This window comes from Manacus candei, unplaced genomic scaffold (genome assembly GCF_025592945.1).
Source record: "Manacus candei isolate 608988 ecotype Guabito, Panama unplaced genomic scaffold, ASM2559294v1 h1tg000028l, whole genome shotgun sequence".
NCBI classification, from domain to species: domain Eukaryota; kingdom Metazoa; phylum Chordata; class Aves; order Passeriformes; family Pipridae; genus Manacus; species Manacus candei.
In genome coordinates this window covers 22758424-22784935 of record NW_026138076.1, presented here as the reverse complement: position 1 = coordinate 22784935, position 26512 = coordinate 22758424, and the positions used below count along the sequence as shown (strand labels likewise).

Here is a 26512-nt window from a genome sequence, read left to right as displayed (position 1 = left end):
TATTTGTAAATGGTAGAAACTAAAACAGCAGACTTGCTCCTTTCATACTGTAACAATGGCCCTAAAGTGTGTCTACAGTATGTTTAAGTGCAGAAAACAGTTTGATATCTAACATAGTCTGTATATTCAAACTTATTCTGATGCATATATATGAATACCAAGTTGATCTCAGTTGAGGGAAATGAACCAAGTTAAGAAATATCCTTTCCTCTTTAATAATTGCATGTTTACATTCTCAGCTCTTAATTCATGTATGTGTTTAGAACAGAATCAATCATTGTTTTAAACTCCATTGTTCTGGTGGATCTGAGCATGATGGCAACAGTAAAAAGCTTAGCTTGCAATTTTGAATGCTATGAGACTAAACTTCTCACCGATATTTTCCTAACACCAGTGGGCAAACAAATACTGTTAGTCGTTATTTGCAAAGGCTTAGGCCTTACATGTACATAATTAAGTAGAAGTGTAGCCGGCAATTTTATTTCTTTTTTTGGGGTGGTATGTAGAAGACGGGTGCTGTCTCTTGCCTCTCCCTCCATTGCCTTGAGAGTTTATAGCAGCTTTGTGTGTGAAGTTGCAACACAATCAGCGCATTGTTTCGAAGCGACCAAAGGCAACGCGTTATTATGTTTTTATAGTAGCTTTCAGCCAGTTAACGGGGGAAACGGAAATCCCTAGAGAGATGTTTTGCCCACGACCTGGAAACAGCGGGTGCCTGGCGGGAGCCCGCCGGCGCTGGCGGGCCCGGGCCGGAGGGCCAGAGGCGGGGGCAGGGTGGCTGCTGCCCTCTCGCCCGCCCCGGCTCTCACTAGGGGTCGCAGGATGCCAAAAAATCACAACTGGATCGGGAGGGCAGGGATGCCAGACGTCTGCACGTTACCTTCCATGCCAGGGCTTTCAAGCTGGGCAAACTGTTGGGAAAATACGCAAGTGTCGAGACGATGGGGCCGCGCACTGTGGGTGGCTCTGGTTGCTTGGTAAAATCCAGGTTTGGTCAGGACAGGAGGGTTGAGTCGGGGAAGAACACATCTAATTATTATTAACTACATGTGTTGGGTAATCTGTAAGAAAGGCCTAATGCTGGTACAGGTGAGATTGGTTTTGTTGCAGATCTTAACCTGGATATTAACTGGAGACTTGGTCAGGCAGTATTTTCTATGCTATGTTCATTAAATACTCACTGTTTAAAATTAGTAATAAATTTTATTTATAAGTACAAGTCTCTTCTTTCACACAGAATTCTGTGAGCTGCTTCTGGTGCTTTATCACTTCTCTAACAAACTACATTATAAACTCAATTATGTCTACGCTGCCTGAAGGACTACATTAAAAATGTAGGCTACACCAACATGATTCCTTGTTAAAGTTCTGATACTAAAATATAATAACAGGTTGGGGTTCAGAAGAGAGTTTTCCCATCTAGTTTGCCGTTGCTTTTTAGAGCAAGACTCAAGTGTGTTCCTATGTGTCTATTTTCCAAACAAACAAATATTCTGTTCCTGTGGTGACACTGAGGTGGGAAGTTAGAGAAAGAAATGTAACAAGTGATAACAACCACAGATCCAAATTTACTCATGGAGACAATTGGCAAACTGATCTGTTCATTAAAGTAAATGAAACTTGCATTGGAAGTAGAGACTCATTACAAATATATCAAGCAACCATATTCAGAGTCAAATGAAATATGCAAATATCAAAAACTATATTCAATATATAGTATTCAATAAATAGTTTTATATTTAACACCAAATGAAATAATTTCTTATAAAGATAACAATAAAAATGAACTGACAGTATCAATTTCTAAAGAGAGTTGAGTGATGAAGTAATAGCTTTCAGTGCATTTTGGTCATGAAAATATAAGAAAGATATGAAGCTATCAGAGAGCATCCAAAGGAGGGCAACGAAGAGGGTGAAGGGCTTTGAGGGGAAGCCACATGAGGTGTGGCTGAGGTCACTTGGTGTGTTCAGCCTGGACAAGAGGAGACTGAGGAGAGACTTCATTGCAGTCTACAAGCCTAACAGAGTTCAAGTAGTGTTTGGATGATATTCTCAGGCACATCGTGTGACTCTTGTGGATGGTCCCATGCAGGGCCAGGAGCTGGACTCGATGATCCTTGTCGTTCCCTTCCAACTCAGCACATTCTGTGATTCTGTGATTCATATGAGCATACAGAGAAAAGAAAAAGGTTTAGGAAGGAGCAAAAGTAGTAGTAGAGGAGTTTCTTTCAAATTGAAGACTGTTTGAATCATTTAGAAGTCACGATCTATCACTTTAGTATAGCTTAGTCTTAAACCAGGAATATTTCTGACTGGTTTCACTACTAGCATTTTGTGCAATATTTGAGTGTTTATATTACAAATTTTTCTAGTAAAAGGATTTTGATAATATGTATTATTGCATTTATCTGCAATGTCTCTCCTGCAAACCGCTATTCATGTCACTCAATGAAAAAGAGAATCCACACAAACACAAATTGGAGCTAGGGGGTTTTTCAGATGCTGGGAATTAAGTGCACTTTTTATATGGTAAATGCAATTCTTTAACAAACAAAATGCATGTGAGCACATACACTTAAAAAAAAAAAATTCTTACCGGTTGTGGCAGTTCTACATAACACTAAACAGAAGTACAGACATACACCTTGATTCTTATGCTTCACACTTGAAGATTCTGAGCTGTTCATATATTCAATGTTTTAAGCCTGTACTCATAAAGTAAGGGCTTCAGTGCCTAATCCGACAAGGGCATTCCTACCAGGAAACCCAAACCTAGAAGTCTGGAGAATGTATAGCAAATCTGACTCTTCAGAAAATCTATACTGCTTGTGCAGTGATACTGGACTCTGTATTAAATGCAACACAGAACTGTGCATGTGTAAGTGGTGCCTGGGACCTCTTTCACCCTTTTCTTGGAAGGATGACAATTTTATATAAATGCTGATTCCAGATCCTGGAGTTAATTTTGGAAGTGCTTTGCTCTCAGACTTTAGTTTGGGTCCTTTATATTATGAGTATGTGTGTGTACACGTATATGTGCCCACAATTGCCAATAACTATCTCTACTTAGTTGTCTGTGACACATCCAGTATTGCAAATTATATAGCTTTGAGGTGAGGGGGTAAAAAACGAATTGTAAGAGCTTAATACTCTAATTGTGCTGAAGGAATATTGTGTTGAAATGGCTGCAAGTTAAGCTTGAATTGTAAAGCATATGTATATATGTGTAATCACTGTAAAATATGTACTATTTACAGCAAATATTGTTTGTGTCTCCACAAAACTATCACCTTTGTGAGTGAAAGAGCATTCGCCTTTAAAATACAATATAATCCCTGAATTCTCCAGTCAGAGCTTATTAATTATTGCTGCATGGTACATCAGTGACTTCTTTCAAAAGAAGCTTTTGCTGGAAAGTGTTCTATTATCGTAAAGAATTGACAACAAACACAGTACAAATAATTTTGGAGAGAGCTGGATAACATGGATGCAATTAGTTTTGCCATAGACATTTTACAACACTGAAGATTAGAAAAAGGTACTAAATAAGACACCTTAGGTACATGAGGTGGTGATTTATATTTTGGTTTGGTTTGGGGTTTTTTGTTTGTTTGTTTGTTTGTTTTTGTAGGTTTTTTTTGTTTTGGTTTGGTTTGGGTTTTTTTCGGGTTTTTTTAGGGTTTCTTTTTGATAGCTACACCATAAAATTCAGTGGGTATAATGCTATCTGTAGCTACCTGTGATAATGAAATGTAGATTAGACAGTGCTGAAAAGGGTAAAAGTTCTGTGCTGTGTAGAGAACTTATGTAAATATTACCACAAATAAAACAACACTCATAACTACAGGACAATATTTCTGTCATTGATAGGTCTTGTATCATAGTTTCATACTGCTTTCTGCAAGACAATTGCCATTCTTCCTCCTGGCTGCTGGTGATAGGCCTTATTTATTTTCAGTGATCCAGAGTTAGAAGAATACATTGTGTCTAGGTAGAAACCCAATTAGGGCAGGGTTCCCCTATATGCTTTGATTCCTTACCTCCACTCTCAGCGTTACACGTTTTCTGTAGTAAGTGCCAGAGATAAGCGATAAATTACCACGTAAACTAAACCAGAGGTTTTTCATGTGAGCGGCACATAGCTCAAAACTGTAATCCTGTTCGGCAAGGTGCTGAGCTGCTCCATCTTCTAGAACTGAATGGAAGATCAAAATGCTCAGCAGTCTCTCAAGATCAGGCTCATTAGGGGCTTTTTTCTGTCAAAAATCATCCACTGACTCCCAGCTATGTGATGGTATGCTGAATACTGGAGGGTAAGATTAACCCTCTACACCTAGTCAATCTAATAACAATCAAAGTCTACCAGCAACATTTGGTCACAGAAGAACAGGTCTAGGAATAGTAATATCATTGTTATAGTTTATCACACTTATATTATCATATAATTGCCAAAGAAACTATGTTCACCAGCTACCAATGTCTAGAATGATGACCCTGATCAGTTCCGATGCAAGTCAAACACAAGTTTGCTGTCAGCTTTGACAAGGAGCAGCCTCTTACAAAGTTGAGGATTGAATCCTGAATGCTTTATCAACTTGTAAAAATAAACTGCAAACTCCAAAACAAATAGTTTTTAGCTGGCTTTTTTTTGCATGTCAGACAAAAAAGTAAACCAAACAAAATCAAGTTGGCAAACATTTAGATGCCAGTTTTTCAACTGGCAGCTTCTATCTATGCTCTGAAGAACTGCAAGCTAAGCTCTGCTAAGCTCAAAGCTCATAGACTTTGTTTTTTAATTAAGAGAAGGTCAGGATGCCTCCTAATATTTGGAATGCAGCAGTTTTTAGATAAGTGAATATTTAATATGACCTCTTACACTATCCTCCTATACCTTCTAGCTTTGAACATTGCTTTAACAATTAAGCTCTTCTGGCCCTGTGTTTAAATAGCTGTCCACGGCTACTGCAAATTGATTTATTGCTTGATGAGGATCAGGGATGCTGAGCAAACACAGAACAGTTTCTAATTTAAGTTGTGCACCACTGGTTTTGTTGTTGTTGCTTGATTACTTGATTTAGCATCAGTACATGTTACCAACGTAGTTTTGTTCTTCTGCAATTTTTAGAGTATTAAAAATGGAGAGGGCATAACACAAATCATGTTATAAACACAGTCTGGGTGGGTATCTAATATCAAAATTCCTTGACACTGTCTGCTGGTAGATATTGTTTAAGTTGCTTATATATCTTTCCTTAATTGTGAAAATTTGATATAACATTTTCCATGCTAGTATCTACTACAAGATGATTTTTTAAATTCTTCTTCATCAGCCTTCTTTTTAGAAAGTTAGCTTAAATTATCCAGGTATTTGAGAATGAAACTTGCAAATAGATGGGTTTGATCCTAATTAAAAATCATAGCAGTATTTTTGGACGGGCTTCAGTATGGTCAGCCTGTAGGAAATGTTAAATCTTGAGCAGAATAGAAAGAAGGAGAGTATCAGTCCTTATGTCAAGGGATATATCCTTTTTTACCTTTAACACAGCCAGCCTTGAATACATGCAGTTTTAGCAGCTCTCTCACCTGTCTCACCTGCAATGATATATCACATGATAATTTTGAGCTGTGCCTTGCTTGGATCTGGAACTTAATTGAGAAGAAGCAATGATTTCAGGTGCTTAATCCACCTCAGTTGTATCTGCAGTATGGGGAGGGGAAGGTTGTCTCACTTGTATAGATGGGGAAGAAGGACTGATCTTGCAGCACGGTGAAGTCAGCACAAAGCTCCTGAGAAAGAATTAGGAGAAATCAGCAGTGGGAATGGTGGATATATTTTGGGACAGCAAAATTTTTTGTATGAGGAAACCAGGACTGAGAAGTAACCAAGAGATGGATGGAGGATAGCAGACAAGCAAAAATTGCCTGAACATCAGTGTAAGGGCTGGAGCAAGGACAATTTTGTAACTGGGAAATAAGGTCAAGGAGCAAGACCAACTTTGTGGTGCACACCTGCAGTAAAAAACAGACAAGGAAGGTGGATTTCAACATAACTAAAAGTTATATTGGGTGAGAAGACATAAGAAAAAGATCAACTAGATAAAGGAAATGAAAATAAAACAACAACAACAAAAAGAACCCTGCATAGCTGAAGATGAATCTGAGAGTGAGAAATCCCAGAACAAAATTAAAGAAAAGTGCAATTAGGGCAGTTGGAACTGGGATACAAATCAAACACTACCATTAACTGGATAAGAAAAATAAAAATGGGATGAACAGCCAAGACTGAAGACAGAATGAAGACAGGCTTGAAACAAAAAGCCAAGATAAGGCAAAGCATGGACATGGGAAGCAAACAGATGGGAGTTTGCTATTTAAAAAACACCCTCTCCCAGAGTTTGGAAGGGATCCCAAGATTCCCTCTTCTGCCAGTAATAACCATGAAATCCAGTGGTGAAGACAGACACGTCTTTTCAAATGCTGGGCCAAAGGCAGCACTACCTATTCATGTTAACAGGTACTGTGTTGAGGAGCCGAAGATTCAAAACAGTGGAAGAATTATGTGAATATTGTTAAAGGTGAGGCTGTTGCTGGCAGAAGCCTGGTCATCTTTATTCTAGAAAGTGAAGGATGTATTAAAGAAAAAGAATTATGGGAAGAGAAGCAGTGTCCAAAATCTCGAGAGAGCTAAACAGTCCAAAATTTGTGTCTTAGTCCTTGCCTTTGCCAGCACGTTCCTTGATAAAGCTGGTTCAAGGCTTTCAAACTGCACTTCTTGCTAAATATTTGCTTCTCATTTTCAGATGCCTGAAAACTCCAGGGTTTGATTAGAGGTAGTTAGATAGTCAGTGAGTGATATTACTGCAACTGAAAGCAGTGGGAACAAGGCCTTGAAGAAATAAGCTTTTCTACAGTGCCAAGTCCTGACAGGTCTACAAGATATCAAACTAGGCAATCTATAACTGTTTTCCAAATGTAATATTCATATCCTGTCAAAATATCCCCTCATCTGAGGGGTGTATTATGAAACTAAAATAGTTAATATTTTTGAAGCCCATAAATACTGTAGCAACAAGCTCCATAAAATGCCCATGAGGAAATTAATAACTGTATTCAGAGTACAATCTGAATAAATGTGTAATGAATAAAGCATGGGGCATACTTTCAAAAATAAAGCAGAAAACATAACATTGAAAACTTTTTGTTAATTAAACAGAGAGGTCTGTAGAAAAAATTGTATGCAAACGTGCAACGAACAACTTTCATAATACATGAGTACATGTGGGAGAGAAGGGAGAAATAAGGTTTCTTAGGTGAGCTCACTGTTGTTAAGATCATGAGTGCTTGATTTTTAACTTCAAAATTTTAATTTTAATTTATATAATTTATATAGTTTATATTATTTAATTTATATAATTTACTCAGTATACCTTTATGATTGCATATATGTATGCTTGTTACTGTAAACAGTTTATTTGCTACAATGCGCTTTCAGCATCAGTATTTCCCTACAGAATAACCGTTTGGAGAATGGGAAAATGCTTAAACATAACTTCAGCTGTTTCAGAAATGCTCTAGGTACCTCAGAGACAGAGAATGTGGTTATCAGGAGATAAAGCACGAAGGTAACCAGCTCCCGCAGAACTTCTCTGTTTTAGCCTCCTGAAAAATCCCACGAGTCCTTGTCCCAAGGAGCTGACCCACCATGGTCTTCAGCCTTCAAAGCCTTAGGCATGTGCTGAGTTTGATGTTTGTGAATAAGCCCATTGTGTCCACCCACCTAAAACTCCACACTAGATGGAGGCCTAACCAGGAGACAGATAGCCAAAGAATGAGGAGGAGGTGTGAACAATGATATTTCAGATGTATTTTTTTTAGTTCTGTGATTGTGTTTGTCTTTTGTACATACTTGTCCTTTTTTAAAAACGTTTTTTAGTTTGTTTGGGTGTTTTTTGGTTTGGTGGGGTTTTGTTTGGTTGGTTTGGGTTTGTTTTTTTTTGAGGGGGGGGGCTGTATTTTTTGTGAGTATGTGTAGGAAGAGCTGGAAAGCCTCCTGCTTTCTGGATTAAAAAAAAAACCAAAACCAAACAAAGAACCAAAACCACCACCACCACTTTTAATGTAAATGCATTTACCATTACTGTGTCCCTGTAATATATCCACAAATCAGGAAATTTAAAGGGAAAGGGAAAATGCTTGGAGCTTTGTTGTTGCTGTTGTTGTGTTCCTTTGGTTGGTTTCCTTCCAGCTTAAGCATTCTGTCTTCCTGGCTATGTGTTCGTTTCTTTGGAAACGGCTGTGGGATGGATTTTTGATTGACTGTGTTGTCAGATGGATTATCAGAGTTGTGAGCTTTTTGGAATGGTAGACATGAATGTGTGATAAGAAAAAAATATTTTGTACTTAAAATGTTTCAAAATTTTGCATCATGAAAGAAGTTAGGTTGAATAATTAAGAGGTTAATTAGGGAAAAAGATGGGGTTTTTAATGTGAAACAGTTTGATTACTAGGAAAAAAATTCTCTTAATATGAGGAAAGCTTTTTACTAATGTGACTGATGGGAATATTAATACCTAAGCAATGTAGAATAGTTTCTGCAGAGCTGCAATGTTTATTTTAAACAGTAATTCTAATGTGTAGTTGCTCTGGATTACAAGCAGAAAACAGCTTTTACCCTGACCTATACACACATTTATTTGTTACAGCACTTATGTGCCCAGATTTCTGCATGACTCCCATCTAACATTTCTGAATTTGTTTCCTGTCTTAGTCAGGGCTCTGCATGGCCAGCTGTCTTCAAGACTGTGAGCACTTGCTGCTGCTCTGCCAGTGTAGATGATGCTGAGGTCGGGGGCAGATTGAGGCTGGGAGTGACGTCAGTGCCTACCTTGCTGGGAGAGTTAATCTCCTGCTGGAGAGGCTATAATAATCTCCTCACTTGGGAGACTGGCATGTTGAGGATTGTATGTTGTACATTCCTCTACTAGGGCTGTAAAGCAATCAGCAAAGTCAGTGTTTCTAAGGCTCTATTGACAAACATGTTCTTGCTAGGCAGAGATTGTTTCTTTTTGGGATAGGGGTGCATAGGCACACGAAAGAAAATTAACTTTTTAAAGGTGTGCACGTATGAAACAAGACCAAGTAAAATAACAAAACTGGGTTACGGAGATCCACTATGTCAAATGAGCATGTAATTTATAAAACTGCAAGGTAAACTGTCTCCTTTGTGGACATTAAAAAATAACAGAAACTAGATTTCAGATTGGATCAGACTGGTTTCTTTACCAAAACACAGCCCACTAAACCGTGACAGTATGCAAGCATATATAGTCATCAGCTCCAACACTGCTCTGATGAATTGACAAGGAAGAATCTCTGATAACTTCCTTGGAGTCAGTTCCAAGTGTCTGAGGTGGCTGGTTACAGGAAGTACATTGGGGAAGAGGAGAAACGAGCAGATCACAAGTTTCTCAGGCTTTTCTGTCATCTGGTGTATGGTGCTTTTTGTGGGCCTTATGACACCCAACAAACTGAACTGCCGGGACAGAGGAGAGTGATTCCTTAGTGAAGGCTGCACCTTTTCAGTGGCCGCTACTCACTCCTTGGCTTTCAACTTTGAAGCAACAAGACTAGGTTAGGAGTAACATGAACACAACGTGGATGCCAAAAATGCAAGGAAGCACAACACATGGATGCTTCAAAGACAGTGATGCTACCCGGTGTCAGACTTCTTAATATGCTCTATTATTAAACTGTTATTAGCTCTGCCTTAACTGACCTTTCCAGTTTTAATGGTATGACCCGCCGAGAGTGCCTATCTATAGCAACACTAACCCTTCATTCGCAGAACGGCAGAGGCAGATGCACCGTCTCCGGGCAGGCAGTACACTTTTTGTCATTTGAAAAGAGGCTTTGCGCCTTGCTCTCCCCACGCCTCCTTCCCCCCCGCCCCCCAGTCCCCCAACGCCTTCCCCCATGCCCCCCGTTTTTGGGAGCAGCTAAATCTTGATAGCGGCGATAAAAAGTTGTGCCCAGTCCCTGGATAGCTGCGAGAGCAGGCTGTGCCTACCCGGAGTTTGCATAACTGCTTTCGCCGTGCCCCTCCCGCCCCCGCGGCACCTGGGGCGGTCCGCGCCCGCGGAGCCAAGGGGCGCGCCGCCGGCTCTGCCTGCCTTCTTGGCACAGGCAGGAGAAGGGACTATCTCCGGATTTCCACCCCTGCCACAGAGGGAAGGTTACCGGGAAGTGCTGCGAAGAGAGCGAGCCTGTGCGGGCTCGGAAGTGAGAGAAAGACGCAGTCACTTCTCCGCGGCAGCCCTTTCAAAAGTCCGTGTTAAATGTGACACCCCGGCGAAATGGCAGCAGAAGAAACTCCCCTCTACCCACCCCTCGTCGTCCCCCCCGCCCTTTTCCATGGAAACTCGTAAAAGGAGGAGGAGTAGAGTTTGCTACGGAAAAGTCTCACCTTGGTCTGAAACAGTTTCAGGCGTTTCTGCAGGATCGGAGCTGCCCTTCTCGGGGGAGGGGAGGAGGCAGGCAGGGAGATCTCTAACTACCTATATACATTCCCCCCCCCCCCTCCGCTTGATCTTGTTTTATTCGAGCAGCACGTATCTCCACCCCTCCTCCCCCTCCCTCTCCAGGTTGATCGGCTGAAATGAGGCTTTGCGCGCTTATCCCTTCTCGGGCTTTAAAACAAAACCCGGCCCCGCGCAGCCGGCGGCGGCTCGGGGCGCCTCGGCTCTGAAGCGCGGCTGGGCCGGGCGAGGCGAGGCAGGACACCGCGGAGCGGGGCGAAGGCTCCCGCGGAAACTTCGCTTGGAAAATAAACCTCCACCACTCTCCTGGAGATCCACGTGAGAGCAGGGAAACGCGACTGCAAGATCTCCGCGCTGCTGCTGCATGCTACGATTTTACTTTTTGTTTGCATTGATTGTTTTTTTTCTGTTTGTTTGTTTATTCTTACTTTCATTTTGGAACCCGTTCCCGGTTGCTTGGCTGAACTTCTGGAGACCAATGGACCTTTTATATTGCCTTCCTCTGTTTTAAACAAACTGTGGGCGCTTAAACTTTTCTCTTTCCCCCTCCCCCTCGCTCCTTAACCCCCACCCTTCAGCTCATGGGGCTAACACTGCAAAGCAGCCGCAGCAGAGGGGGAAATACACAGACACTGATTTATTTTTCCGTCTCCTAAATTGTAGTTAATTCTTCTCAACACCCATTCTCTTGTTCTATTTTGGCTGTCGGGTGTCGATCTGTGCATTGTTTTATCTGATCTCGATCCTTTTGTTGTTGTTGTTTAAATGCCATGCACTACTTATCTAGAGAGAAAGCTATATGGAGATAGAGGCGTATAGTGAATGCGCGTGTTTCCATAAGACACACTATCAAGGGAGCAGATCAGAAGCAGCCCGGATCCTGACCCTGACTGTATGAATAAGTAAGCAGGATGCTGACGACTGTGTGTTAGTTGCCTGTAAGGTTTTCGTAAGTTAAAGGGGGACGGAGGAGGGGGGACAGACCAGAGACAGAGCTTAGAGTGTTTGTGCAGAGGGGGGCGAAGCTCTGACACTTTGCTCACTCCAGCATAGCTGCTGCCTCCCATCACTAGAGCTCCGCGGTTTGCTGTAGTGCACCCTCCCTCCCCCACCCCGCCTGCTCCCTTTTCTTTCTTTCCTTTTTTCTTTCTTTCTTTTTCTTTTCCCCTCTCCCCGTGGTAGTTTGCTGATGTGCAGCCCGGATCCATCTTCTGGTAGCATCAGCGGGACCGGGGTTGGCGGCGCGGCGGGCGGCGGGCGCGCAGCAGGGCGCGGGCCGGGCGCGGAACGGGACGCGGGCAGCAGCCGCCGCCGCCGCCTCCTCCACGGGAAGTTTGGCTGGGGTTTGACAGAGGCGAGGGGACGCCTTGACAGACAGGATCTCCCAGCCTGAGTCCACCCCCTGCGCCCACCCACACACCCGGAGACTTTTCCCTGACGAGAGGGCAGGAGGGGCAGCGACGCTCATGCTCCTCACTCTGTGTCGCACCCGTCTGACTGGGGCTACCTAGAGGGCACCGTCTCTCGGAAGAGCCCCCAGGTGGAGAACGAAAAAAAAAACACCCAACCCCTCCACAAAACTTGTGGTTCCTCCATCCCTTACCCTCCTTTCCCAAGCCGGCATGGACAGCCGAACTGGCCGCCTAGTTCACCCGCGCCCTGCCCACCACCTCTTCGCCCGAGGGAGGATGAAGATGCTTTGCTGGAGGATGGCACTGTGGTTGGCCGGGTGGACTGTCTGCGGGAAGCCTTCCTGCTGCTCTGGCCTTGATTATGACTACACTTACGATTTCACTGAAGAGGATAAAGCCGAAGCGATAGATTATAAGGATCCTTGCAAAGCTGGTAAGTGACTTCCACGTCTAATGCAGCTCCCCGCCCCCTCCCCAGATGGTGACTTTGTCTAGGCTTTATTTACGGCGGGGGTGGGTGAGGGGGGAGTCCCGGTCTCACCTGCTCCCTCCCAGGGCAGCTGCGGCGAACGCAGCTGGAGCCCGACGTCCAGCTCCCTCACCTGGGGAAGTACCTAAGACCTGCTTTTCCGGGACTTCCCACTTCCCTACCGCTTGCGGCTGGGGTGCGAGAGGGGCGCGGCGGCGGGCAGGGCAGGGCAGGGCAGGGCAGGACCGTCCGCCACCGCTCCGCGGGCCCGGAGGCGTCGAGGCGGCCGCGGAGCCCTCGGGCCACGCCGCTGCCGGAGCCGCGGAAGTTGCAGAGAGCATTGCGGCGGGGCTTAAAGGTTTCCAGGCGGGACCATGCCCTGCAGCACCAGCCGGGAGCACGGAGCTGCCGGGTCGGGCTCCACCTGAGGCTGGCGGCTTCTCTCGGGGCCCTGCCCGCCCCCGCGGCGGGAGTGGTTGCCACCTCCGTTTTCTTCTCGCCTTCTTCCATCTCAACCTGTCGCCCCCCCCGGCCGGGCACCCCTTCCCATGGGCCAGGGCGGGCCCTAGGCGCCGGCCGCCTTCTGGATATGGATATGATAAGTGAGGATCCCGAGCGGTAGGGGATGCGGGGGGGATGATAACTGTTTGCTGGTGTTTCAGCTGTGCAAGCCCACGCGTCCTTCTCTTATAACCCGACTAGGAGGTGCTGCGGTTTGGTGTTTCACAGCGTGTGCGGTGGGGCTGCTGCGGTGCTGCGTGCTCTGTGCCTGACCCAACCACTCCTAAACTGTGAGGGAAGAGCTGAGTTACAGCCTATTCTCACTTTGCAGAGCAATTGAGTGGTTTTCTAGAACGTTTATTTTACTGATTTAGGACTGCAGCCTCCTTAACGCCAGGTACAATTATTTACCCGTTAAAGTTATCAGTAACAAGAGCTGACCTCAGGAACCGGGTTCATTGGTATTTCAGTAGAGAAGTGCATCTCGGTGATTCCTCCCCATGTGTTATCAGCGACAGTGGTGGTCCATTCCCTACTGCTCTATTGTTAAACAAGCGCTCGAGTTTTCTAGCAGCCTCCTTTGCCTTAATTAGTTATTTTATATTCTGAAAATTAGTTCAGCCAAAGGTTGTATTCGCTATGTCTGTGTGGTTTTCTTTAATTTGTTGAAGAGAATTTGGTGCACATATATGCAAAATATGCAGACACTGCGTTTTTCTAATCACAAAAATACTTTGTTCCTAAGTGTGAATTGTTAGGTCTTCCTTGCTTACAACTGAGGAATGTTCAAGTTCAAAAAGAAGAGAAGCAAACAAAACATTATTTTTTTTCTCAATTAGCACATGCTACAAAAATATATAAGTAACTGGTCATAGTTAACTTGACTCTTTTCTTCTGATCTGTAGTTATTTAAGGAAATTCATATGAATCAAGCAAAAAATGTGTATTCACTCTGTTTGCTGTGCTATTTTTTTAGTACTTCTTGTTTCATAGTGGGAATAATTAGCAATTATAATTCATGATACTAAGTGTTTTGAGGTTATGCATGGGAAAAAGACAACAGTAGAAGACTGCAATTTGATCATCATTGCCAGTTCTCTGCCGTCATTTTGTTTTGATTGGAGAAGCATTTGTTTGGAAAATTTTGCCCATTGAAACATTTCATGGAAGTTCTTGCTGCCGTTGCTTCTTCACAAGTATACGATGCTTAGATACTACTACAGGGATGAAAGACAGGTAGGTGCGTGGGGAGTTAGCTGTGTGTAGCTCTTATTAGTCTTAAAAACAATCATTTTGAGGTTTTCTATTCAATTTGTTTGTGTATGGTAGTTCTTCAGAAATGAAAGTGCACATCACTGCTGCACACTGGGTTTGTACCATGTACCCATCATTTTTAATAAAAAATTGAAAGTTCTATATATCAGCGAAACTGATCCTCCATCAGTATTTCCCAATGTAATTTTCCTGTAAAACCTTCCCTAAAGGCTCTATTAATCTTAGTCTGTAAAGTACTGATACCTGATCAAAGATGATGGGAATAGAGAGCGCTCAGCCTCTTTTAGCAGCATAGCCCAAATGCGTGTTCTCCCTAGGTCAGGTCTTATCGCCTGGGGTGCATTTTGGACTTCCATGAGTAAACTTACTGATATCTGCCATTAGGATGGTTTCCACAGTGAAACCCTAAAGAAGGACAAAGCCAGGCTTCACACTCAGGGTGTGAGTTATTCACGCTTAAATTTGTGTGGTCACTTTATGTGCAAGATAACAGGATAAAATAAGATAATCCTTGCTGAGATTGTGTTCAGGGTATGCAAGCTTTGTATCTTAGATATAATTAACACCTGCTTTTACTGCATCTTGAGGGCTTTCAGCTGAGGCTGTACAAGCGCTTCTTTTTTTATTTTCTTTTTTTTAAACTGTTCAGGCTGGTAACAGTTAGGTCCCAGATAGAAGTGAATTTCTGCAACTTAGCAAAATGGGGAAGGCCTAAGGTCATTCATGGTTTTACCTAGTTACGTACTTCAAAAACTGCAGTGATACCCGTGCAGATTTTTCAGACATGCTAGAATAATTTGACCTACTCCCAAATATACTGATGTGAGATGGATTCACCTGTATTTTTGAAGTTATTTGAATTAAATTTTTCTCCAGTGAGTAGTGTTTGTGGCTTAGTTTTTATTTCATAAGCTGCATGAGAAAATATTTGTAATCTTGTGACAGAAAGCACTGCACATGAGGCATCAGATCTATAGTTGGATAACATTATAATTCTATAGCTCTTTTTAGATACAGTCCTAACTCTGTTGAATAAGTGTTCTTTTGGTAGGTCTCTTTTCCTGTTTTGTGAAAGTGATGGAGAAATTTACCAGAAACAGAATGTGACAGCCTCTGAGGTGTTATTTATGGATATTCTGTGAGATTCTTTATGGGTACTATGTGTGTATTTTAACATTTTTATAAGGAAGGCATCATTTTAGTGAATGTGCCTGGACTCACACTGTTCCTTCAACTTAAAATTCCCAGAAGCAACACAGTGCAGGATGCTATAGAAGCTGAAAAGTTAATTTTCTTACAATATTTCCAGCTTTGTGAAAAATCCAGAGATAACCGGTGTCTGTCAGATGCCCAGTAGGATTAGGGATTGTTTCTGGAACTGATGTTTCCATTTGTATCTAAAACAGCAACTATTTTATGCAACAACCCCAAAGTGCTGTCTTGGGGTTGCACATCGAGATCCCTTGGAGTGCACATCGAGGGCTGTGCACATCGAGATCCCTGGAGTAAGGGCTTTGGGGAAAAGAAGAGGCTGGAGAAGTGCTGGGATAGTGTTGAGGAGAAGAGTGTTGGAAGGAAACTGTTGACATTGTGTGGAAGAACTTGATGAACTGTGTGGTTTCCCGTGTATTTGTCTGTGGACCTTTAACCTATGTGTGAATTTTGGGTCACGCTACATCTCCTTATAAAAAGTATCCTGGCATGCTGTAACAGCGGGATGTGATGTAACACAGTTTCTGTGCTTCTGATGTCTCGGATATTTCCTTGTGTCTCTCTGCAGGATATTGCCCTTGGTGTTTACCATTTGAAGTTCAAGTGTAAGTCATTCTTAGTTCATCTTCAAGATCTAATTTGCCAGAAGATGTGAAACTGGGAATGCTAGAATACTCTAAGGAACCCAAGGACATAGATCAGCAGTTGTATAAATCAGATATTGCTCCAAAGAATAAAATGCTGAGTTAGATTTCAGTGGGCACTGTCAAACTTTTCAGTTTGCAGCATGCACCTACATCTGTCTGCAGATTGCTGAAGTTTTCCCTTTTCTTCCGTTCTTGCCGCAGTTTTTGATGTATTCAGGATATCTGTTGAGAGAGACAGAGTGAGATGGGTAGGAAGAGAATTTCCTCTTGTTCATAGCCTGCATTTAGTTGATATCCAAGGTTTTTTGAAGGCTGTTTATTTGTTTGAGTTTTTGTATATTTTGTTTTGTTTTCGCAACAACTTTGTTTTCCTAAAACAAAACAAGCAAACAAAAAAGAGAGTGTACTCTGGTGTGATCTTGCAATTAAAATACTGTGAACTGTGGGAGATTAGGCAACAAGTCTTAGCTTTGTTGCATAGCCACATCACTGAGGTCTGTTTCAGCTTCTGGACAGCTGGCTGTCCTCAGGTAAGTCTCTTCTAGCATTTCTTCTATGAGGTATTCCACTTCCTAAAACAAAAGATTTAGGAAATAAGACTTGATTTTCAATTCCTTGGGCTATTATTTTTTGCTTTTGTAAGCCTTGTGGTTTTTTTGCACCAGAAATTCTGTCTAGGGAAAATGCTCTCAGGGAAAACTTCACTGAAACTTTTCATTTAGTTAGTTTGGATGACTTTCCTTCCTCCCCTCCGCCCCCCAAACAGTTAATTGAGACTTTTTTCCGTTCGAATGATGTATGAGTTGCTTTTAGGGTTTTTTTTCCCAGTGAAGCTAGATAAAAATATCAGAAAAAGAATATTGAAGACAAGCAATTAAATTTAAAGCTTCATAAATTTAAATTTGGTAACATGCAGTTATTTGACCAAGAACAAATTCTGTGTGTATGTCTGCCTGCTTGAGAATTAGAGAAAGTTAAGACAGGCAGTCCTCATTTTGTTCATTTCTCCCTCCTATGGAATCTAAGGAACTCATTTGGTTACTTTGCAACTTTATAAATAATAATAATAAAAAAGTTTAGGTTGTCCACAGAAGGATATTGGTGTTTCCCACATCACTGAAGTGTGAAGCCTAGGAATGTATTTTATTTGTGAAGTAGCTGAACATGAAAAATTGATGGTAAATATTAAGTATAATTATGCAGTGTAATCTGTAACTGCAATCTAACTATTGTTTACTGATATTGTAGCAGCAACCTTCTATACTGCTACACTGTGGGTTTTTTTTTAGTTTCCCTCCTGTGTTCTGGGACATGTGTGTTCAGTTGTAAGCATGCTAATTCTGCAGTCTGATAATAAGAAAATTCTTTAAACTTCTGATTATATGTTTTGAATCTGTTGCATGATTTAGATAATTGAGATATTTTATCTTTATAGTTCAGTCATGAAATAGATTCTTAAAGATATATTGAGTGTTTTGCACTAATATAGAGGTTATGCTGCTAATATCACTTGCCAGATTGACAGAACTGTGACTGTTCATGTAGTAAACACGTAGTGTAGGCAGCTGAAACAGAAACAAGCTTTTCTGAATATTCTATCCCAACTGGTTTCCATCCTGTTATGAATAATCTTATAGGGTAAATCAGACTACGGAAAAATTTACCTTTTAAGTATTTGTTTCCAGAATTTTTCGCCATTGCTTTATCTGTGATGTCCTGTAATGTGGTATCTCAATAACTTTGAAAGAGATTTGTGGGAACATAAAGTTCTTTTTCTCCTCAGCTTCATTGAAAAGATTAATTCAATATGAAACTCTAGGAAAACTACATTAAATGAATATATTTTATATTCTAATTTTGTGGTTATCCTCCCATACCAAAGGCTCAATTTCATGTCCAGGCCACTTCCCGTAGGGATCTGTGTCTGAATATATTTCCAAAGTGTCAAATGAGTGACCTGCAAAGAGCAGTATTACATCACTGCAAACCAAATCTAATTGACAAATCTAATTGAGCTTGGAATCAGGTCCCCCAGGCAAACTCAGAAACATTCACCATACCTGGACGTCTGCCTTATGTCATTCTTGTTGCCTCTCTGAACAACAGGGTTGATAGGCTTATGACACAATTTCATTCACTTCTTTTTGGAGAGAAAGTCATGTCTGTGGTGCATGGTAATGACGGAATGTCTGTAAAATGGAAAAACTGTAAAACTGAAGAGTCAACTTCTGCTTTTCACAAGCACAGGGGACCTTGCGGAGGAAAAGATATATTTTTTTTCTTTCCTGGATGCATTATAGTACTCTAAATTTGATAATGGTGAATAAACTAAAAAAGGGGAGAAATCTCTAGTCTTTGTTTAGACAAGATGTATTTATCCTTAAACTGAAATAGTTTTTTATGGTCTGACTTTAGACTAATGAAAAATATTATGGTATATAATTTTTTTTAAAATACGTATCTGAAGGAAAAATATATTCTGAGAGTATCCCAGAGCAAAACTAAGCTTTGGGTTTTCACAACTCTGTTGGATGAACAGCATTTCATAGTGTTTTTCAGACTTTTCTCAGCCTCTTCAGGAGCTTTCTAATCTGCTTGTTTCAGTCATGATTGGATGTAGTCCATTCCCCCTATTCTTAACCACAAACAACCTCTGTCCACCTCCCTACTCCATCCCTTCAGAGTAATAGCAACTGAAAATGTGACTAGAGAAATATTTGGGTATTTTTAGTTCTGTCTTGTCAGGCTATTTTTATTGACTAAGAAAGACCTACTAGCCAATCTGTTAATGTATTTTAATGCACAGTCATTCTTTGTACCCGCTGCTCTTCTTCTGCTTCTTTTCCTGTAATTTCTTTCATTGTTCTCATGGCAAGTTCCTTTGCCTCTGGATTCCCTTCCTCCACCAAATTCACTTTCTACTTGCTTTTTGGCTTTTTCCTGTGCTGCCTGACCAGTCATCTAGCCTTCTCTGGTTTTTTTTTTTCCCTTGACATATTCTTCTCTTGTTTAAAATTATCATTTATTCCTTCCAAATATAACTTCTAGCTCATCATAGATTTTCTGGAACATTGTCCTCTAGTGCTTTGAGAGTTCTCTAGGATAGAAACTGGGCACCTTTGCCCATAACTGGAATTGATGAGGAGAAGCAGGATGGGTGGGCAGTGTGTGACCAGCATGTTCTCAGAGGCCTCATGCTTGGAGTGCTCAGTGGGCTGCAGCGATCTGTTAAACATTGCATGTCCAATCCTGAAATATCCACCTACAAATGTTTATACAGAATACATACACGAACCTTCTTTCTCTGGACTCATGTACCTAAATATTAAGATCTGAAGACTGTCCTTGCTGATCAACAGAAATAAGAGTACTCTAAGTACTTGAAGTGTAAAGCTTGTATAAATAGTAATGTGCCAGAACAGGTTGAGCTGGGGAGTGTGAAGGTGGAGGCTGTGCTGTGGACATATGTAGAGTGTCGCTGTGAGACCCATGTGAGTGACTGCTCTTGCAGACTGTTATGGAGGCAGTTCCTGCTCATACAGATACTCTCATGATGTTTATTGGGAGTTTTTGCCTGAGTAATGGTCTGCAATTGCAAATTATGAGTGGCTATAAGTGAGCATCAAGTGTTTGAGAATATTTGAGCACAATCAGATAGCTCTTACAAAGCAATAATGTTCCAAAATGTAGGTTTGTGGGTTTTCCCTTTGATGGTAAAACCCAGAGATTTTCAAGACCAAAATACCAAAAAATCAATATTGTTCTAAAATAACTCCTGATTTTTTTCCTGAGGTGTGTGAAATATGATACCTAATAGGGTATGCAGTGTGTGTTAAACCAGCATCTTTGCTATATATACTTCAATGGTAAAAAGTCTATCAATAACTGACTAAGAATTGATTTTAAATTTTTTTTATTCATTTTGATGGTTATAAGTGAAATCTGATCAGGGAATACTCAGCAAAATCAGGACATAAAAATGCAAAGGAGAGATGTTTATTTTAAAATTCATTTTCAGTGCATTTAAATCTGAATGTAGAAGTTATCTGTCTTGCTGTTCTTGTGAATTTCATTTCTTTTCCTACAGAAACTGAGTGACAGAGATACATCAATGCATTTGAAGGGTGTCAGGACCTCTCCAATCACATTGTGATCCTTAGATATTTGTAAACTGTATGATGGAGTTTAAATATTGGCCCCAAGAACTGAGGGGGCATGGACATCAGCTGGGAGGGTTATATCTAAATAGCTGTGCAAATGGATTACATTATTATCATGCTGGTAGCAGCAGTTAAATATATTCCTAGTAACAAATTTAATTGTTATTAAACACAAATGAATCAATTTTATTGATGTCTGTTGTTTTAATAAGTACTAGTTAGGTACACTCTTGCTCTCATGGACATTGTATCACTAAAGACCTTTAACACTTTTCCACTTTCCCGACAGAGTATAAAGAATTTTGGTTAGAGCACAGTAATCATAGAAATAGTAGCCAAAACACAGAGCTTCTTATATTTCCTGATAATGTACTCAGATAAGCAAAGAAAATAATTTCAGATGGTTCTTATATAATATCAAGATTTATTTAAACAGTTTACTTGAACAGCCAATTATATTTGCTTTCCTGAGGAGTAGTTTTAGAACAACTTTGCAGGTGTGAGAACATGATGATGAACTGCCCAATTTCTCCATCTGGTAAAATGTCCTTATATTTATAACAAATTTGCATACATCTTCATTTTTACTTGTACTTGCTTTTTTCCCCTTACTCAACATTACTCTTACAACTGTGCTCTAACTTCAGCTTTATTTGCAGGTAGGTTATGCTGCCCTACTTCACAACTGTTTCTATATTTAGAATTCTCTGCTTAAGCCCTTGTATAAACATATAGGCAAATTGATAAATTGGGTATTTTATGCTCAGGCAATCTGCTTAGCCCTTTCCTAATGAAGAGTATTTTTCCATGAAAAATTACCCGTGCCATGTTGAAGGCATGTTACCCATCTTTTTATGATCTTCATTTTAATATCAGGATCTTTGATCTGTCTATTAACCCATCCTTACGTCATCATATAAACTGCTCAGTCTTTCTCTAACTATGAAGCTGTTCAAGACTATTGATTCAGGACTGAATTGTGGAATCCTTATTCTGTTGTTACTGATATGCCATAATAGCATCATGTTCTGAAAACTTATGTAGATTAATCTTTTGTGCCTGAAAAAGAAATTATTAAAGAAAATCCCACAAACCCACAATAAACCCTCAGACAAAAAATAAAAAAAAAAGATAATTGAGCCTGTAAATCACTAAGGAATCAGGTTCATATGGGTAAATGTTTTATTCCCCAAAGTTTACATTACTGAAAAACTGTTTAATGAAAACAGGATAAAAAGATGTTCAAATTAGAGAAGCGAAAATGAAAGAGAAGGAACATAAACATGAACAATTTAAGAAATTATACAAGAAAATAAAATAGAAGATTTTTTTTTTTCCTCCTTCTAATAGTCTGTTAAATTCTGAAGTGGAAAATTCAGAACAGAGACAAGGAGATATGTGGGGATCTTATACAGCTTTTTTTTAGATTGGAATCTACTAAAGGATTCTGCTGAGTCAGTGTTTGGATATATGATATGACATTTACATAGATATCAGAGCTCCAGATATCCCTGATGTTTAGTAATGATAACATTTTCAAGTGCATATATACCTAAGGCTTCAGAGTTCAAGCCAGTATTTAGTAGCTGGAAACATGGATGAACCCCAATGTGTGGCAACATTATCCTTATCTACCTACTGCAAATTCTTGATTCTTTCTGTGAAGCAGCTGGTGGTGACTGCTGTCAGAGACAGGACCTTGGATATGATCCAATGTTGCAGTTCCTTTGTTCCTCAGCCTTCCCTAAATGTTATTTCAAAAACTCATGTCTTGTAACATGCCTAAAAGACAAATGCAATTTAGCTATATTGGGAGGTGAATGAATTTTGAAACTCAATATGACTGTAAACACATTGACCAACCATATTTGATGAAAATTAATTTATGCAAGCATACGAGAAGAAAACTGCATTTACCTAGGTTTATGGATTGTCATTATGGGTCTAGTGGAGCACTTGTACACATGTTTATCTGTTAAACACGTGTATGCACGTACTCACCTAACTACCTAAGGAGCTATCATTGGCGCCTATAGAAGTATCTATATAGGATCTTTAAAGTTGCATGTACAGATTGTGTGGGTGCCTTTTTTTCTATTTTTTTCTCCACTCATAAGTGCCAAGTTCATTTGTGTGTAAACCTGATCTAGAGGGCATTGAACTCAGTGGGAATGTTTCTAGCTATTCTGGAGATAATATTTATAGGTGAATAAGTAATGAAGTGCAGAGCTGACTGATTTTCTTCTGTGTACTTGGCTATGGCTTACTTGTATTCATGTGCTCACATGCACGTGCCTGCTTGTGATTGCAGGCACATCAATGAAGGCAGTTGGATTTTTGCCCCAGTTTCTGTAGTTGTCATCACTAACACAAGAGTATCATGAAATCTTACATTCAGTGACCTTGTGATTACAGGTTTTTTTCTTGCTGGACTGGGGTGTGAAAAAAATCCAGCAGCTTGAAGGGCATCTGATTTTCTTTTTTTTTTCTGCTTACAAGAAGCCTCAGGATAAGACTGAATTTTGATTACTGCAGTAATTTCTCAGACTTCAGAGATGGGTTTCTTCTTGTTATAGCTGAATACTTTATTAATTGTTCAGTCTGCTAAATGGCAGAAGATGCTGACGAACATGATGGTATACAGTTCCTTATCTGTACAATTTCAAGAAATGTAAAGTTGAAGATAATAAGCCACTTGTTACAAAGTACAGCACGCATGTGAAACTAGTGTCAATGTAGGTTGTAATAATATCAACAAAATCGTATACCATTAGCGGAAGTTTGACAAGCCCTAAAAGTCTTTTCAGTAATTTACAGTATCTCAAAATTAAAATGTTTCCTAACCCAGGGGCTGATAGAAGCTAAAGAAATCTTGGAAAACTAGGAGGAACAGGTGTACTAATATCCCCACTGATTTAATAAATTGAAGAATTAGTTGCATGGCAAAATAAGAAGAGATCAGAAAGTGTATTTTTTTTTTCCCAAAGCTCTGTATAGTTTGGATGGATTGCAAAAACTCTAGATTGCTGTATAGAACTAAGTAACCTTACAAAATAGCCTAACTCAGTGCAAATCTTGTCTTTAACCACAGTTTGTTACTTTTGTGTTTTGAAAACTTCTGTTTTCTTTCTGACGTTGTTTCTTCTGTGTGTTGAACTTAAATCATAGCCAAAGTTAGAACTGTAGGTGATAAATGAGTCTAGATTTGACTGAGGATTCTTTGAAGAAAGGTCTTCACTTGGCTTTAGGTATATAGTTTTCTGGAGTTGCTTGTTAAGGGAAGGAAGAAGAAAGATCTCCGCCTGTCATGAAATGATTCCCTTTTTACAGTTTTTAGATCCTTTGATCACTACATTGAAGAAGTGGTTGAGAGCAGAGAGTGTAGGAGAGGGGTTTCCTGTTTTTTTCAGTCTTTTATCTGCATTCTTGAGGAAGAAACCCTTTTCATACGTGAAGTACAGGTGAAAATACAGAAACCTAGTTCAAGTCTTTTGGATGTGTTCATTCATAATACCTTTAATCTGGAAGAAGCTGAATTAAATATGAATTGTAGTTCTCGTGGATCACGGTGTGTCTACAGAAGTGAAATTGGAGTAAAGAGAATTTATAACATATGCTTCCTTTTGCATTATGGAAGAGAGCCAAACGCAGAGATGCCTCCTTGATCAGTAATGTGTTTCTGGAGATATGCAGATCTTGAGGGGGCTAAAGCTAAAATGTTAAGAGAGAAATGCAAGCTACTCTATGGTGATTTAAATCAACAGTGCGTAGAACCAGGTAAAGTTAAAACAATCTTTTTCAACTTGGAAAAAATTGATCTTTCTTGGCTACTTTTTGAGATTTTTAATAATGTGTCTTAGGTTTATTTGGTGTGTGATATAACATTCTATCACATAATTTTTTTTTACTGATTCATTGATCTAGTTATTCTAGGTCCAAGTTTGTATAAGAAATCAAGGGTTTCCTGAATTTCTTACATTTATATTTAAGTCCTTCTAAACATTTTGTTTGTTTATCCTAATTATGAACAAGCTCAGACTAAATAACAGCTGTAAGGCAAAAATCAACAAAAACGAACATAAATAGTAATACTCAGTTCTAACTACATAGTCTTATAGAAGAAAAAATATTTGGCCCTTGGTGTCTACTTACATAATCTGGCTTGCCTTCACTGACCTAAAATATCCAAGGTTTTATCAGTGGAGAAATTCTCTTCTCCTTCCAACAAGCAGATGATGTATCATTAAAATCGGCGAAGACCTAGACAAGATTTTGGATCCACTTGCAAGTGCTAAAAAAAAAGTGAAAAACCTCATTCTTACATGCCACTCAGTTGTGATTCCTTTTAGTTTTATGGTGTTCTGGTATCAAAATAAACCCTTTCTACAGCTGGCTGTCCATTGGAAAGGAGCACATTCAAGACCTCCTCCTGCACTGATGGAGCTACAGGGAATACTTGTCCCACAGGTCATAGCCAAACAGACACTGCATCTTTCCTTCCTGCCATCTTCATAATCAATTCTGGATTTAGTTTTCCTTCCTGTTTGTTGCCTGAAGAGTCTCAGGTATCTGTGTTTAAGGTCGGATAGGTGCTTAGGGAAGTCATAGAGAATTATTCAACATCACAAAGTGCTGCGTGGGTTATTTGCCGAGGGAAGCCAGGTAATCAGGTAAAACTGAAATACAAATGAAAGGTGAATTATCCCATGCTGAGCTCTCTGCAGCTATAGATAGATGATTTCCAGCAGAAACTTCTGTGAGTGCATTTCTTCTGCAGATCAAACTATTATTTAGCTGCTTCTAGGGTAGTGAATTTTAATTACAATAATGATACACATATCAAAATTCCTAGTAGTATTGTGTTCCAACCTTTCATTCAGTTAAACATAGATGAATTATTTTCACACAGACCTTTTGATTTTGCTTTTGCACTCTGCTGTGGATTGTTCTGTGGCACTTTCACCCAGTAAAATGCCATGGCTTATAAAGATGGTGTGTCAGGAAGTTTGTTACACTTCTTCTTTCTGTCAAATTGGTCTAAGAAAAGATAGTTACCTTCTTTGCAAACTTTGAGTTTCATCTCTTTGGACTATCATAGCTAAAATAGCATTGCCTCATATCCTTCCATAGGATATACAGGAGATGCCATAGGTGGGATGCGGAAGAATCTGAATTACTGATGTGCTACAGACACTGGATTGTGTTAGGTGGGCCATGGTGTGGACTGTACAGCAGGGAGCTGTGCTCGGGGCAGGGACCCACAGCAGCCAACGAAGGTGTTTTGTTTAGGTGTTTTTTCCCTTTATGATAAAGTAGTGTCTTCATTTTTTTATCTGACTTCTGTGTCCTGACATATTTATGTATTAATGCTAAATGTGTTATGCTTATGTCCAGCAACTTATAAGGGTGAATTCTTCACTCGGACTGCAGTTCCCATCAGGATCTCTTGTTACTTCTAATGAGAGGAATAGCATGGTGACATTCACTTTATTGAGGTCATAATTTGAACCTGAAGAACAATTATATTTAGGATCATTTTACTGAGACTTATAGGAAGTGTATTTTTTTGACAGTCTATTACAATGGAGGCAAGAGGTAACCAGCTAGTTAGGGTGTAATATGTTTTTTACTGTTTTGTAATGTTTTAAAATATATGTGTATATATATACAGACATTGTAATGGAAGAATCTTTCTGAGTGACATTACGCTAGACTGATTTTCAAGCATAATCAGCTGTTTTAAAACAAACAAGTAGTTGCTGTTCATACATAGTACAGAAGCAGATAATCCATGCAGTTTAACTGGGCCCTTTGAATTGGATGCAAAGGAAAATTAATTTAAAAAGCTTTTGTTGTTGTTACCCCTTTGCAGTGGGAAGTTATAGAGAAAGAAGATGTAATAGCAAGGGTGAGCACAGAGGAACTGTTCTGTGCTACGAGCCAAAGGACATCATTAGGAACGTTCCTATTATCTGGAAGCCTGACTTCCTGTCTCAGTTTCCTCGTGGGTCTCAATGAATGGCAGAAGAAATGGAACACTTTCCTGCTTGGCCAAAAACTCTGCTAAATTACTCCTCTGGCTTCACGCCACACTGTGCTCGGGAATAAATCCTGCAGCTCCCCCCTGAGTCTGGAGGGTACTTGCTGTGATTTCTTGGGGCTGGGGGAGCAAATTTTAGAAAGCCCAACCTTCCCATGAATAGTGTAATGCTTCAGGTGTCCTGTTGTACATTGTCAGAAATTCTTTTTCTCATAGAGAGCAACAGATGCATTGACGTTTGTTAATGTAAGCTTCCATGAG

The 26512-nt window shown here is 40.2% G+C and overlaps 1 protein-coding gene and 1 long non-coding RNA gene across 3 annotated transcripts in view; one reads left to right on the top strand and one right to left on the bottom strand.

Moving 5' to 3' along the window:
• Positions 1-708: 708 nt before the first annotated feature.
• Positions 709-10561, bottom strand: LOC127472279 (uncharacterized). The gene is made up of 3 exons (XR_007904946.1): positions 10463-10561; positions 5593-5787; positions 709-2153 (listed from the first exon to the last, which is right to left on the bottom strand). It is a non-coding gene; the product is annotated as an uncharacterized LOC127472279 (long non-coding RNA).
• A 1214-nt stretch (positions 10562-11775) lies between these two features.
• Positions 11776-26512, top strand: part of TLL1 (tolloid like 1) — a 132179-nt gene continuing 117442 nt past the window's right edge. Inside the window, exon 1 of one of the 2 annotated variants that reach the window (XM_051790167.1) lies at positions 11776-12380. In XM_051790167.1, coding sequence (XP_051646127.1) covers positions 12158-12380 — 223 coding nt within the window. In that variant the 5' untranslated portion in view covers positions 11776-12157. The remainder of the gene's footprint in view (positions 12381-26512) is intronic. The other variant, XM_051790168.1, reaches the window with a different exon arrangement.